We start from the raw sequence: 13,783 nt of genomic DNA on the forward strand, positions 1-13,783 counted from the left end.
TATGTCCGTGAGCCACAATTATACATATTTATCCTATGGGCACCAGGTAGGGGCAAGATGAGACTAGACAGTGCAACGGCCACGATCGATGAAAGAGGACGATGTATAATCAGGATCTCAGTAGAAGGTCCTTGATAGCTGCATGGATTAGAAAGAAATAGTGTTCATATGGTGGAATATCTTGTGGTTCTCTCCAACCAGTCAAGGTCTGCTGACGCCTAAGGATGCCAAGATATTTATCCTCAGGCACTGACAACACTCTCAGGCATCCTACGCTATCACGTGAGAGCATAAGGCATCAATCTGTATCCTCAGGCCTTCATCGGGAAACCCTCGTATTCCCAAGGAGGCTTAGCGGAACACAGCCCCGTCCATCCACTCCTTCCATCTTCCTTCCTTCGTGTTTATGGGCTCAGCCCCACGACAACACAGACAATTAAAGAGAGGATTGAAGAGACGGACAAGGCTGACTGACACTGACCATCATCACCTCATCAGCATGCGGGACCATTCCTGTATCGCTTATATTTAATTCTCGGACCCCCCTTCCCCCTTTACTTCCCAGAACATCAATCTCACTCCTACCAAGTCCTTTCACTCGCACAAGATTAACCAATCATCTGCCTCCACCTTCCAACCACCATGTTCGCAGTAGCCCCTAATCGCGTCCTCAATGTGGATTTTACCAGCTGGACGGGCAAGCATTTGGAAGTCACCGAGGGGGACTCCTCCAGCCCCAACAAGACTCTCGTCTATGCTGCCGACCTCAATTTCCGCAAGCCACACATGGTCTTTCAAGCCACAGGCAGCGCTCGTCTACCCGCCACAGTCAATTTCCATGCCTTCTCGCGCGCCATCGATGTCAACATCAACGGCCACGAGATCGCCTTCAAGCCGAAGGGGATGCTCAAGTATGAAGCCCCGTTCGAGTCTCCGGCCCTCGGTGGGAAAGTGCTGAGATGGAAGAACCCGAAATATTCGAACCCCTCATACCTCGAGTGCTCCGATGAACATGATACCGTGATCGCCAAATTCGTTCCGAGCAGTGCCTGGAAACTGACCAAGGCAGGCCACCTCGAGCTCGATGGGCGCTTACCGACTGGGCCTCTCACCGATGAGGTGGTCGTCACCGGGCTAGCTCTGGCCTACTACATTATGGTGCAGACCAGAGGCGCCAGTGGAGCCTCGGCCGCTGCTGCCTCGTCGGTGGTAGTCGCGACTTCAGTGTGATGATTATCCTCTTGTTTGATATTGGCGTTTCGTGTGTGCTGTTGAATTTCTAGCGGATCATGATCATATTATACCTTTCTGTTCGTTCTTGGTTATTCCTGAATCATTTTGTCATTTATACGGGATCATAGACATGTACTGTACCCCCGGTCTTATCAATCTCTTATTCAAAGCCGAATCTGCGGTGCATGAGAATTGGACGTGGATGCCTGAGGAGGATAGCTCGACACCTGAGGCTACAACAAAGACAGAAGGCAAGAGTCTGAAAGGACAAGGCGGACCCGGGTGGCAGTAAAAACATACCACGTCCCTTTTCTCTTTCCTTTGTATGTACGGAACTCTACCTGATGTACAGAGTACTGTATACTATACGTCCTTCCAACTTCATCTGTACCAAGGTGGACATCGCTTGCTCATGGCTACATCATAGATAGTCCTTTGCCATATTCGCACTTCCTGTCGCGGATCTACACCTAACAGAATGGCATCGTCAATGGTGACTTACTACCTCCAATTTCCGACTGAGTCATCATAACAACTCTTGCTGCTAGAATACGTTTGCGGACTGAAGGCAAGGCTTGTTGGATTGTCTGGACAAGATGGTGGATAGTAACTAGGTCAGCTACATCACAGCAAGGAATTTCAAGCCGCATTATTCCTGGGCCACCTGCTTCACGCGGGGGTAACTGAGATTTGACCCGGCGTAACGCTGGTCCAGCAGCCGGTAGTCACCGATAACATTCCTCGCGGTAGAGCAAAAAGCCTTCAAGGAAGATAAGCGGCCCGACGCGCTTTCCGGGCACATCGGCGTCCATGTACCAGGAGTTTCTGGCGGCGATGCGGGCGCGGGTCCTGCGTGCCCTGAACTCGTAGGCGTAGGCATTGGCGCTCTCATCAGGTGAGATATAGCTTGGAGTTCGGGCAAGGGACTGGGTTGAAACATATCGCGATATCTAGTGTTCAAGACGCCAGTATGGGCGAGTTGAACGAAGTCAAAAAAAGGTGTGTACAGTCAAAGTTTGCATTCGTACGAGGCAGTCTGTCATAAATGGAATCAATTCGAGGGCACAGCATAGATACTTTATTACAAGACACCAAAAAGTCATGAGATAGCGACGGAATGTATAGTACATTTTGGCCCATTCCTATAGCCTGGCTACTCTACCTTCAAGGTCCCTGAGTTGTTGGTCTAGATAGACAAGCTGGGCGTCTCGTTCCTCATCAGTCGCGCTTGGCATCAGCCTGCGAAGCCAGTCTTGCTGGTGAAAATAGAGGTCAGAGTCCCCCATAGCGAACCAGCGTTGGCCATTTGCACCAGCCAGAGCATCCAAGACACCACGTCCGGCGGCTTGTGCTTCAGGGCTGACTGGAGTTTCTACACACAACTTGACCATATTCTTACGAATCAAAAAGGCTCCATAGAGCTGTTGGTTATGGTCTTCCGCCAGTGTGTGCTTCATACCCCAAGCCATGTATGCGGTTGAATGCGCGATGTCCTCCCAATCCTCGCCACAAATCTTCGGGTCCACCAAAACGACTATCACTCGGCTCTTCATGGGACCTAGAATGAAAAGAGAAAGATCGCCGTTTAACAAGACCATGGCTGCAAGCGGACACAGTTACAGGTCTCTTACGAGCTCCAGTTCATACACCGGAGATGGCCAGAATGATGAGGCAAAGGAACTTCAGCCCAATCAAGGACGGTAATATGGTATTTCTGAACAACCACAGTGCTACAAGGCACGGCATTTATCATTGCCTGAAAGTGAGACTCGGTGACTGAAAGAGTTCGGATGAAAACTCCATAAAGCCAATCTTGAACAAAAGGAAACCTGGAGCACTCCAGTCTGCCCCTGCTTGATCCCCTACAGTCCAGCCATTTTGGTTGGAGTAGAGTAAGTTGCCGTCAAACAGGAAGATATAGCAATGTCTTCTTTGTCTGCTTTTGGTCATCTGGCAACTCTCAGCCTATTTAAATGACCCGGCTCTCACGAGCACAACCAGGGCTACTCACGACATTGCTCCTCAACCGATGAAGGAATAAGGCATACGAATTAAACCATGGATAGTATCGACTATAACCTGGTACGCCTCGCAGAACTTCCACGAGGGGTACAAAGACAGCTGGAAGTATCGGTCGGAATAGTGTCGAAGGAGGACAGTGGATATGAAGACGTGACTTGCGCGCTGTGCCAATCTCATACCCACAAGGATAAGAATGCACATTTCTGGTGGTGCCTGCATTCCGGATGCGGACGTACTTGGCACAACACATGCATTGACAAGATGATGGAGAAGTACAGGGTCGGGTTTGGATGTCCAACCTGTGGGACTGGCTGGAAATTTGGCAGTGACCCAGACGATTCCGACAGACATGAAATCAACGGTATCTTCCAGGGCGACCAGTTTCGCTATCGGCAGGATGATGGTGGAGGCTGGATCTGCATGGTGGTCACACATGGTGTAGTCTGTGGCCTGCGGTTTCTGTACAAGACTCATATGCGTCGCCATCAAAGGAATAACCATAAATTAGTCTGATGTCGATGTTGGTCAAAGGATGATGACTTGGCCCTTAGGATATAAGCTAATGTCTCATCTCTCCGTTATAACTCACATCTTCGAAGTAATTCAAAGCTTTTACCTCAATGTTACCTCAATGTTTGTAACTAGATTCATGATAGTCGCATTGCAGAAATCCGTACGCATTGTGCGACAAATAATCAGGGTAGTGTGTTAAGAGTGTGCCATAGGAAAAACAGACGCTGTGACATTTCTCATGCTATATAGTACATGGGAGGCTTCCATCAACAATTTACTATCTCATGTACCCCTTAAGGCTGGGAGACTAGAGCAGCTCTCCAGTTTCGCCAGAACTTGCTTGCCGAAGCAAACATGATGGACATGATGCCCATGACCTCATCATCGTCATCGCAGTCAACAGTCACTCCAACATGACTGTGACCAGAACGCTGTTCACCATCCTCTTCTTCCACTGGGATTACATTGGCTTCATAGCTGGGTGTAGATGGAAGTTCAACCTTGACCATCTTAGCAACGCTAGGAGTGCCCTTGGCATCCATGACAAACAACATATACCACCCGGGGAGAATGATACCTGCATCGTCGGGGAGCTTGGCACTGTATTGAAGGTGACCCACTGACTTGAGAGTGTCGAGGGGAATGCGACGCTGGTCGGTGTTGACAGTGTGTGTTGTGGTTCCGACACGAACCAAAGAGGCAGACTCAATGAAATCATCGGTCTTGATTTTGATCTGCTCACCAACGGTGACCCGAAAACCGTCGGGGATACTGATGATCTGCGGTCGCCGGGCCTCCGCACCGTTGGGAGTGAATAGGTACGGGGGAGAGTAGATTTCGGCATCGTAGTGGTTGGCAGTGCAATTACCACAGAGACCACCGCCACCGTTCAGCACCCTTCCGTCCGGTAGCAGCATTGAGATGCTGTGGTACACACGCTTGATGTTGTTGCGGGTAAGCTCGGTGAAGGTATCGGTGGTAGGATCGTAAAGTTCTGGGGTGAAGTTGATGTCCCCCTCATGGAAAGGCTTGCCCCAACTCTGACCACCAGTAATGAAGACCTTGCCATCGGGCAGAACGACCGAAGTATGGAAAACACGCTTGTAGTGCATCCCACCCTCGAGCTCCCCCTTGGGGCCCTTACCGGCCACTTCAACCTTGGGTTCCTGATAGGGATCTCCCAGTGTGATGATATGGGCGTTCTTGGACCCATAGGAGCCGTCGTAGTGACGCTGGCCGCCGAAGGTGAGGACCTTGCCCCTGGTAGCATCGTACATGACAGCACTGCCAGACATCGAGTCATGGTCCTCGCCACGCTCACCGGCTTCTTGCCAAGAGCCGCGGACGCGACCCTTGCGATCCTTCGCATCCACGTCATACCAATGCATCATCACACTGGGACCGGCCTGGAAGACACTGGCCTTCTTCCAGCCGAACAGCCAACCATGATTGTCAGCGCGCCAGGCTCCGAGACGGTCATCGGTCATCATTGGGGCGACCTTGGCGTTACTCCGCATTTCCCAGTGGGCATTGGGTCCGGGGTAGTACACCTCGCCATTCTTCTCGACCTTGTCGCCTCCACTCCAAGAACCGCCGATCACGAAGATACGGCCGTCCGACAGGGTGGTGGAGGACTGATAGCCGCGGCGAGTCTGCATCGCAGGGCCCTTCAGCCATGCGGTGCCATTGTACACACTGGTGCGACCGGAGTCGGCGCCACCACTGACCACAATGTTGCCATCAATGTCCATGGAGGTTCCCGGGCAGAACATGTCGTGCTTAGTCTCGGACACTTCGCTTTGAGTGATGATGCCACTACGGTTCATCGTGGTCGTCAGGGTCTTGCCACCGGGGGAGGCGAAGAACTGATCATCCGCCCAGGCAGACCACATGATGATGTTTCCATGCTGCTCAACCGCTGCAGAGACGGGAACAATGGGAAGATCCAGCGTGGGACCCCAAACGCCACCCTTGCTGGGCTTGGCTTCAGGGAAAGTGTCTTCGTTATAGGCGTACACGGCCATGTTAACAATCGAAATAGGCCCATTCCTTGTTTGCGAGTGAGGGTGAGACGCAGTCTCGGCAGTGAGCTTGACAAAACGGGCCAGAGTTGGAACAAAGGCAGACATCTTAGGACTTCTGTTGGATCCCCAGGTTCCATAGGCGACCTCGGTCCAATTCAGTCCGTCGGGCGACAGATGGATGCGGTGCTCTCCAATTTGGCCCTCGCTGCCGTCACCGTCCAGGCGCGGCAGCATTGTCAAGCCGGAGACATAGTACTCCTTCTGCAGATCGATATGGATCCATGATGGCTCGTCCGTGCTGGAATCGCTATGCCAGTATCGGTCCATGCGGTCGTCGATGGCATATTCGCACTGGTAGGCTTTCTTCTGACTGGAACAAACAACTTCCCAGTTCTCATCGGAATTCTCAGAGTTGGTCTTGGGGATGAGGTGGGAGTCGGGAGGCGGTGACTGGTATTTGACTATCCCAGTTGACTGCTTGGCAATTTCGATTTCATCGGCCTCAGAAGATTCATACGAGTATTCAGCCGGCTTGAAGGCATCGACAGCGGCGGCTCCCAACAGGACGCCAGCCACGAACCGGAACTTCATGTTGATTCAAACTAGAAGGGTGAGTGATGTGACCGACTGAGATTGACGCGCAGGGCGGCATATAAATAATCAGGGGGGATTCATCCGGCTGTCTGTGCCAGTGGAGACTCAGCTCGCCGCTGACACAATGTTGGGACCCGAGATCATCCGTGGATTCAGAGCTGAGGTGATGCCGAGATTACAGCAGACACACACTGAGCAGACTTGCATTTGCACTTTTGGGTATTTTCTCAGAGCCGATCGTGTGGAGTGACTTACAGAGCAGGCAGAGTGAGTAAGAACAAAATGCTGAGTCCCTCGGCTAACTTGCTGCGATCGGCCAAAGTCTCCGCCGATCGCATCTGTGCCAAGACTGGTCCGAGCGGGCGGGTCGGTCCAGCCGGCGAGAGGCAAGTTCGTCCATGGTTCATCCTTGTCAATTCCCGCACTCCCGGGACTCATACTTCTTCTGTCCAGTACTATCTCCCGCAGGCTGGGAAAGAGTGCTACTGATCCTATGAACTCAGCTAGAAACCACGAAACAACTACGCTTTCATGCTGTATCCTTACTGACTACTCCCCTTCCAGGCCGGATCATCGTGATTCAGAACTCCAGTGGAGATGCCCCACAGTTCAGCTGAAGAAATGACGCATTTAGCGTCGATGCAAGCGATCTTCACAGCTGCAACAAGTTCGAGAGATTAGTGTGCCAAGTGGGGCAGATTTCTGAAGAGAGTGCCGCTATCGACAAATCACCATTCAACCAATTCTTGCTGATCTTTTCAGCTGAGGGGTATGACGAGATGTGCATTGCAAATGGGGGGCCCATGAGAGGCCCCGGGGAAGGAGCTCGAAGTACAGCCATCGAGCCGAAACTGATCGACGCAAAGATTGGTGAAGAAGACGGTCCTCAGTCGTAATGGTCATAGACATAAAAGGGTTCTTTCCGGCTTGTTCTACAATTCCACCCAGCAGCCACAGACAGTCCACAATGCCGGTCGCAAAAGAAAGCCGAGTGGTCGACACCGACAACATTCAGGGCAGCATCTGGCCCCGTCTCCCCAAGCACTTTGAATCCTACTTGTTCTTCAAGATCACGGACAAAGACAAATTTCGAAAGCACTTGCGAATCCTCTTAGACAGCAATGAGATCACCACTGGTACCCAGTGTGAAAACCATCTTCGAGGAGTGGGAGAGCTAGAAGAAGCCTGTGCCCATTCTCGTCGCGATGTTCCCGAACCCTATCGAGTGCCTTTCACCGCTATAAACGTTGCATTCAGCCATATGGGGCTTCTAAAGGTTAGGCCTCAATCGTGATTTTTGGACCGCGTACTCTAACACGGGGGATTATTACAACCAGGTCGAGAAGCCAGAGATCGAAGTCAAATTTGCCGCAACCCAAAAGGAAGACCCCGATGCGTATTGCAAGGACAGAATCAACGAAGGCCTCTTTGAGAAGGGCATGTTCGATGACCTGGTCTACGAGGGTGCCGATAGCCCGCCTGCACTCCATCCCGATTTTAGGGCTCCAGCCGCAAACTTGGAGAAGAGCGACCCTCTTCAGCGTTGGGAATGGAGGGTAGACGGGGTTTTCATTGTTGCCGCACACAACGCGAAGGCCCTGCGCAGGAAAATCGTGGATCTGGAAGATGCCTTCTATGTTGGCGACGCGAACCAGAGCAGTATGAAGATTGCGTTCAGAAGGGACGGCCAGACTCGGCCGGGGGTAAACCGTGGAAAGGAGCAGTATGTTAGCCTGTATCGCGATTGATGGGGGCACTGCTGACCACGAGATGGTAGCTTTGGTTACGAAGACCATATCTCGCAACCCAGAATCAAAGGCCTTGATGACAAGCCCGCAAAGGGTGAGCCACATGCCTGTCCTCCTGGGTAGGTCAACTGTGGTGCCTGCAGACTGGGCCACGTCCGTTGATCTGAGTTAACTGACATGCTTTAGGTACATCTTTCTCGGACATGAGGGTGATCCCAACAAAAGACGGGGTCCTGCCTGGGCGAAGGAAGGCAGCTTCCTAGTCTTCCGCCAGCTTGATCAGAAGGTGCCGGAGTTTGACAAGTTCCTCCAGGAGAAGGCACCCCAGATTCCAGGAAACTACGGCGGCAGCAACGGGCCCGAGAAGCTGGGCGCTCACCTGATGGGGCGCTGGAAGAGTGGTATGTATCCCATTATAGTATGCTCTAAGCAAGCAGGCGCTAATTCAGACAGGGGCTCCTGTCACGCATGCCTATGATGAAGACAAACCTGAGTTGGCCTTTAATAACGACTTCGACTTTCGGCCCAAGAAAAGCATTAAGAGCTGCCCGTTCGCTGCGCATATTCGCAAAATGCGCCCTCGGGCTGACAAGAAACGGGACGTTGGGACCGAAGACGACGGCGACAACACAGAGCTCCCCGAGCCCGATAGTGACGAGTCCGAGGCCGAGGGACAAGAAGAGGATGCCAGTGTTATCCTTCGACGTGGTATTACCTTCGGCCCTGAACTAACCGAGGAGGAAAAGAGGCTGGGGAAGACAATCGAGCAGCGAGGCATCTACTTTACGTGCTATCAGAGCCTGATTCGCGATGGGTTCAATTTCCTTATGACTCGTGAGTTTGGAAATCCTGGATATTGAACATTGCGGTTGCTGACAAGTACAGGCTGGGCAAGTAATGCCTCCTTCCCTGAGTACAAGACAAAAACCTTCCCTGATGGTCCGGGAATGGACCCATTTGTCAACCAGCGTCTCCGATCGGATCATCCCGAGGGCCACATTAGCTTGTATGATGGAGTTAATCCTGACAAGACTGTCAAATTGAACCTGGGTATTAGTCCTTGGGTGGATCAGCGAGGTGGCGAATACTTCTTCACTCCCTCAATCAAGGCATTGAAGGAGCATTTCTCGACTGCTTGATGCTTCGCCCTATTTAGTGTTTTTAGCATATGCAATATCGCACCTAAGCTTTGCCGGACACTACTACTGTGACACAAAGGCGATGTAGGATGGTGTATGAAACAGACCTGTAATATGAAATGGCCGCTTGCCCCCTAGACAGCTGTCTTTGGCCTGAACCAGATGCTCCAAACGGCGCGCAATGGCTGCTGTACGATACGCAGTGTGCGGACGATCAACACAAGGTATCCCGGTCGTTAGTACCCATATTTTTGGCCGTGAATGAATCTAGCCGCCGTTGCAGTGGTACTGACTGTGAAGGCAGTGTTGAGGAACCGATGCTCCGGTGCTGAAGTCAAAGCGGAACAAGCCCTCTTAGTCTTTATCATGCTTCATCCGCAGTCGAAGAATCATTATCGGACAATCTAGCAAAATATGAGCACGCTGTCAGCTCCAAACCATGAGACATCAGTATCTGGTCTGGACACAGAATTTCGAATATCATGCAAGCTCTTGTTAACCTCTTGATGACAGCGAGAGCCTCGTTGTTGGGGCTTGAAGGGTATCAGCGCCCAAGTGATCCGACCACGGGACTCGGGTCTGTAAGCGAATATCCCTTAAGAAAGAAGTTAGTTAGTTACTGTTACCTAAACAAGAAATCAACGTATCGCGTGTCAAAGCCATCTTCTGAGTAGCATCGTCTCATTGACAAAGGGCATGGCGCTGATGAAGACAAAGCTACTGCCTCCACCAGCCGTACATGCAGCTCAGACAAAGAGGACTTTGTGGGTGGCATTTGATATTTCATTGACAGAGTGTTTGCCAAGGACATTATCACCGAACAAAGAGAAATATCAATGCAAGCCACGGCCTCTCTCAGCATTGTTCCAGCAACCTTGTGTGTTTGACAATAACACTTCCCGAGCATTTCCACCGTGGTTTCTTTACCGGAAATATGGTTCAATGACACACAATCGTGGACTCCCGCGATGATTTCCTAACTTTACTCAACGGTAGCCCGTACGTATAACCGTTGTGAACAGACTAAGTTATATGAACATGTTCGGGACAATTGTTATTAGTACAGGAAGCTCAAGTTGCCCTACAGTACTGGATAGACGCAATTGTGGAAAGAACAGTACAACATAGCTATCAGGATGTCTTCATTCAGATTGGATCCGGTGACCCTCAGCACTACCGATGCAGGCGTCGAGCCGATTGTACCCAGGAGGCCCGGCGAACCTTGCGACGGAACTTACGCGGCTCGATGTGACACTACCATCACTACACATTGGAAAATTGGTCTTTTAGCTGAAGTCGAGTTCCAGGCATCAGACGACCTGCCGGATACAGATCGAGTGTGGCGAGAGGAGTCGTTGCGGGCGCTGGTCCGCGCCTTTAATGAGATACGCAAATGGCATCCTGAGGTCGGGGCCCTGTACGGGACGACCACCCGAACGGATGCAAACGAATTTCAGCTATATCGTCAGCAGAAGCCACGTCCCAACCAGCTCGGCTATCAGGTTGACTTGTTTACATTCGAAGGACAGGAGACATTTCCGGATCCAGGTGTCTCCGATCCCACCAGCCCTGTTCGACGGTGGTATTGGGGAATCATCCATCAAATTTCCTGGGAGAAGTATGGATTTACAACAAAGGAAGCAACCGAGGATTGGGGAGGTTGGGATGTATCAGAATCCCGACTTAAATTCCAGGAACTGCTATCTGAATATCTCAACGCGGAGACCCTTCAGCAGCAGTTGAAAGTGCTCGTTACTCCAGCAGCAAATGAGGATCGGGATGATGCCGAGTGACACACTGCTTTAAACTAGAAACAAGTGGAGTGAATGACATGGGCAACAATAGAATACAAACAAACTGAGAAAGACACAATTTGGAGAGCTCCTGATGGAATAAAGCATTCAAATCCAAAGAACCCCGAGTAGGTCAGGTAGCAGTATCAGACTAAGCGATTTGATAGCGATCGGTCTTGTCATGCACGGGGCGGTAGACAAAGTAGTCGAACCGGGCAGGTTTGCCCCATCCATTCAGATCAGAACAGGCCAGCCCAACAAATGCACCCGTGAAAGAACCCGCCGCACCTCGAATCCCACACTCGTCGCTGAGCTGGGAAGCATCATAAACCGGTCCGATCTTGGTGAGATCCTTGTCCTCCTCCAGGGCATAATAGAATTGAAGCTGGTTGCCGCGAACTGTGAGAGCCAGTCGTATCTTTCCAGTATCCGGAAGGCTGACCGGCGCGTCAAAGGGGAATGTGAGGGTGCCTGCAGGATGAGACTGCTGGGAAGTCATAATCAGAAGCTGTCGCTTGCCGTAGTCCGCATCAGAGGTAACCGTAAGATAGAAAAAATTGTAGCGGTTATAGTATGCTACAAGCCCGGCGAACTCGCGGTGGTTCTCAGGTGCGAAGTCGATCGTTGTCTCAGCATCATAGGAGAAGTGCGTCTGACGGCGAGCCAGCAGGGCCTGTTCGAACCAGGAGCCTATTCCGTCGCGACCGATCAGCGTCAGCCCTTCCGGACCAGTCGAGAATATGCGCTCGGGCTCTGGCGTCCGCAACCACTGGAAATCGTCATGAGCACCGTTTTCAAATGTGTATCGGCGTTCAGCCCAGTATTTCTTCTCATCCTGGACTCCCGGAAGTTCGACATGAAGTGAGGGAACAGGTCCGTCTTTGACATAAAGCCAGTCGTCATCTCTCCAGTGTGCCTCTTGGATGGCTGTCTCGCGACCAAGGACACTTCGTCGGAGCTGGCCTGTTGGGCGGCTGGTCAAGTGTACCAGGTAAGTCTTGCCCTCCGGTGTTTCGACTAGGTCTCCATGGCCTGCACGCTGTAGAGGAGCAAAGGGGCGTTCTGTAGCTGTTAAGATATACTTCTCAGGATGAAGGTCGTACGGTCCCCAGATACTCCGTGACCGGGCCAGGGTACAGGCGTGGCTGTACTCTGTGCCCCCTTCCGCCGTGAGCAGATAATACCACCCCTTGCGCTTGTAGATATGGGGCCCTTCCGTGATTCCCCGGGAGGTGCCGTTGAAAATATTCTTATAGGGACCAATCAACCTGCCTGCGACCGGATCGTATTCCTGTAGCACAATGCCACAGAAATGGGGAGGATAGCGATGGTCTCTCAGCTGGTTCACAAACCACTTCCTGCCATCGGTGTCGTGAAAGAGGGATGGATCGATGCCGGACGAGTTGACGTGGACAGGATCCGACCATGGACCCTCGATTGAGGGCGCAGTGACAATGTAGTTCTTGAGGTCCCACAGAGTTCCTTCTTTCCTCTTGCAGTCGGTGTAGACCAACCAGAAACACTCGCCGTCGTGCGTGAGACACGGAGCCCAGACACCCCCACTATCCGGGTTTCCTCTCATGTCGAGCTGGCTTTTCCGGGTCAGGGGCCGTGTAACCAGCTCCCAATTGGCAAGATCCTTAGAGTGATGGATCTGCACGCCGGGATACCATTCGAACGTGGACGTGGCAATGTAGTAGTTATCTCCCACTCGGACAATCGAGGGGTCAGGGTTGAACCCAGGCAGGATAGGATTGAGGACTTGAGGCATAGTGAAGAGGCAGCGCAGTTGAGTTTGGAATGACAAGAGAAGTAGAAGTTGACCCTCTAATTCGGAGCTGGTGGTAATTATAGGAGAGGAGTAGGGCTGGGCGGGAGATGGACTGCATGCGCTGCTGTACCCCGCAGATCCCGCATTTCTTTCTCCCTTCCACATTCAGCCTGATTTGCGGAGAGATCGCTTTTAACCACATTATCCTTATAGCCTGCAGTTCCACCCCGGCAATACCGTCTAACTGTTTCGCGATGACTTTCTCATATCTTTATGCGACCGGTAATATCCGAGTTGCGGAACCTTGGCGTTACGTTACCCATCAAGATCAAAGCAATCATGGCAGCCCGGTCGGCAACATGCTTCCTACACAGTAAATGTGGCGATCAGTCTAGGAAACCTCATGAGTGAACGTGATTCATCACATATTCCCCTGCCCTCTAGTGCCCCTATCCATGTATCGGTTCCTTCCGGTTTCTCGAAATCTCCATTTGCAATTCTTCCGCGGATCCTGAGATCCTCTCCCGCTCGAAGGACACCTCGGACATCTGCCTGGATCTGGGATGCGCCATGGGCCCAGACATCAGACAGCTTGTATTTCCCCCCACCATTGCAACCCACAATCTCCCAGCACAGTCACTGATCCAAGAAGGTCCACCAAGGAGCCTCCCAATCTTTATTACGGCTCAGACCTCTACTCCGAATTCATTGAATTGGGATACGACCTCCTGGCCGATTGTGACACCCTCGCATGCCAACTCATCACCAGCGACATCTTCAACGACCGCAGCGAACTGTTCCAGTATCTCGGGGAGAAAGTAGACATGATCAACGCAGCCTCGTTCTTCCACCTCTTCGACTGGGACACCCAGGTGAAGCTGGCCAAGCAGGTCATTAAGCTGCTGAAGCCCAAGCCCGGGTCTATTAGGGTTGGTATATAGTCAGG

At 51.8% G+C, this 13,783-nt stretch overlaps 7 protein-coding genes across 7 annotated transcripts; 4 read left to right on the forward strand and 3 right to left on the reverse strand.

The window, feature by feature from the left end:
• Window positions 1-430: 430 nt before the first annotated feature.
• On the forward strand, window positions 431-1,556 carry BO97DRAFT_404203 (uncharacterized protein). The gene has a single exon (XM_025694915.1). The coding sequence runs from the start codon at window positions 643-645 to the stop codon at window positions 1,228-1,230; it is 588 nt and encodes a 195-aa protein (XP_025553878.1). The 5' UTR covers window positions 431-642; the 3' UTR covers window positions 1,231-1,556.
• A 402-nt stretch (window positions 1,557-1,958) lies between these two features.
• Window positions 1,959-2,786, reverse strand: BO97DRAFT_422617 (uncharacterized protein; the record flags this gene model as incomplete). Its single annotated transcript, XM_025696805.1, has 2 exons — window positions 1,959-2,159; window positions 2,391-2,786. The coding sequence occupies 2 exons, from the start codon at window positions 2,784-2,786 to the stop codon at window positions 1,959-1,961; spliced, it is 597 nt and encodes a 198-aa protein (XP_025553879.1).
• Window positions 2,787-3,991: 1,205 nt separating this feature from the next.
• On the reverse strand, window positions 3,992-6,424 carry BO97DRAFT_465338 (putative galactose oxidase). The gene has a single exon (XM_025699540.1). It carries the CDS (start codon window positions 6,381-6,383, stop codon window positions 4,062-4,064), a length of 2,322 nt encoding a protein of 773 aa, XP_025553880.1. The 5' UTR covers window positions 6,384-6,424; the 3' UTR covers window positions 3,992-4,061.
• A 917-nt stretch (window positions 6,425-7,341) lies between these two features.
• On the forward strand, window positions 7,342-9,273 carry BO97DRAFT_465340 (Dyp-type peroxidase; the record flags this gene model as incomplete). The annotated part of the gene is made up of 6 exons (XM_025699541.1): window positions 7,342-7,662; window positions 7,724-8,109; window positions 8,164-8,253; window positions 8,321-8,535; window positions 8,588-8,968; window positions 9,020-9,273. Exons 1-6 carry the CDS (start codon window positions 7,354-7,356, stop codon window positions 9,271-9,273), a joined length of 1,635 nt encoding a protein of 544 aa, XP_025553881.1. The 5' UTR covers window positions 7,342-7,353.
• Window positions 9,274-10,409: 1,136 nt separating this feature from the next.
• Window positions 10,410-11,066, forward strand: BO97DRAFT_422620 (uncharacterized protein; the record flags this gene model as incomplete). The annotated part of the gene is made up of 1 exon (XM_025696806.1): window positions 10,410-11,066. The coding sequence occupies one exon, from the start codon at window positions 10,410-10,412 to the stop codon at window positions 11,064-11,066; it is 657 nt and encodes a 218-aa protein (XP_025553882.1).
• Window positions 11,067-11,217: 151 nt separating this feature from the next.
• BO97DRAFT_465342 (glycoside hydrolase family 43 protein) lies at window positions 11,218-12,837 on the reverse strand (the record flags this gene model as incomplete). Its single annotated transcript, XM_025699542.1, has 1 exon — window positions 11,218-12,837. The coding sequence occupies one exon, from the start codon at window positions 12,835-12,837 to the stop codon at window positions 11,218-11,220; it is 1,620 nt and encodes a 539-aa protein (XP_025553883.1).
• A 403-nt stretch (window positions 12,838-13,240) lies between these two features.
• BO97DRAFT_422622 (uncharacterized protein) lies at window positions 13,241-13,778 on the forward strand (the record flags this gene model as incomplete). Its single annotated transcript, XM_025696807.1, has 2 exons — window positions 13,241-13,431; window positions 13,490-13,778. The coding sequence occupies 2 exons, from the start codon at window positions 13,241-13,243 to the stop codon at window positions 13,776-13,778; spliced, it is 480 nt and encodes a 159-aa protein (XP_025553884.1).
• Between the last annotated feature and the right edge of the window lie 5 nt (window positions 13,779-13,783).

This window comes from Aspergillus homomorphus (assembly GCF_003184865.1).
Source record: "Aspergillus homomorphus CBS 101889 unplaced genomic scaffold BO97scaffold_8, whole genome shotgun sequence".
Classification (NCBI taxonomy): Eukaryota; Fungi; Ascomycota; class Eurotiomycetes; order Eurotiales; family Aspergillaceae; genus Aspergillus; species Aspergillus homomorphus.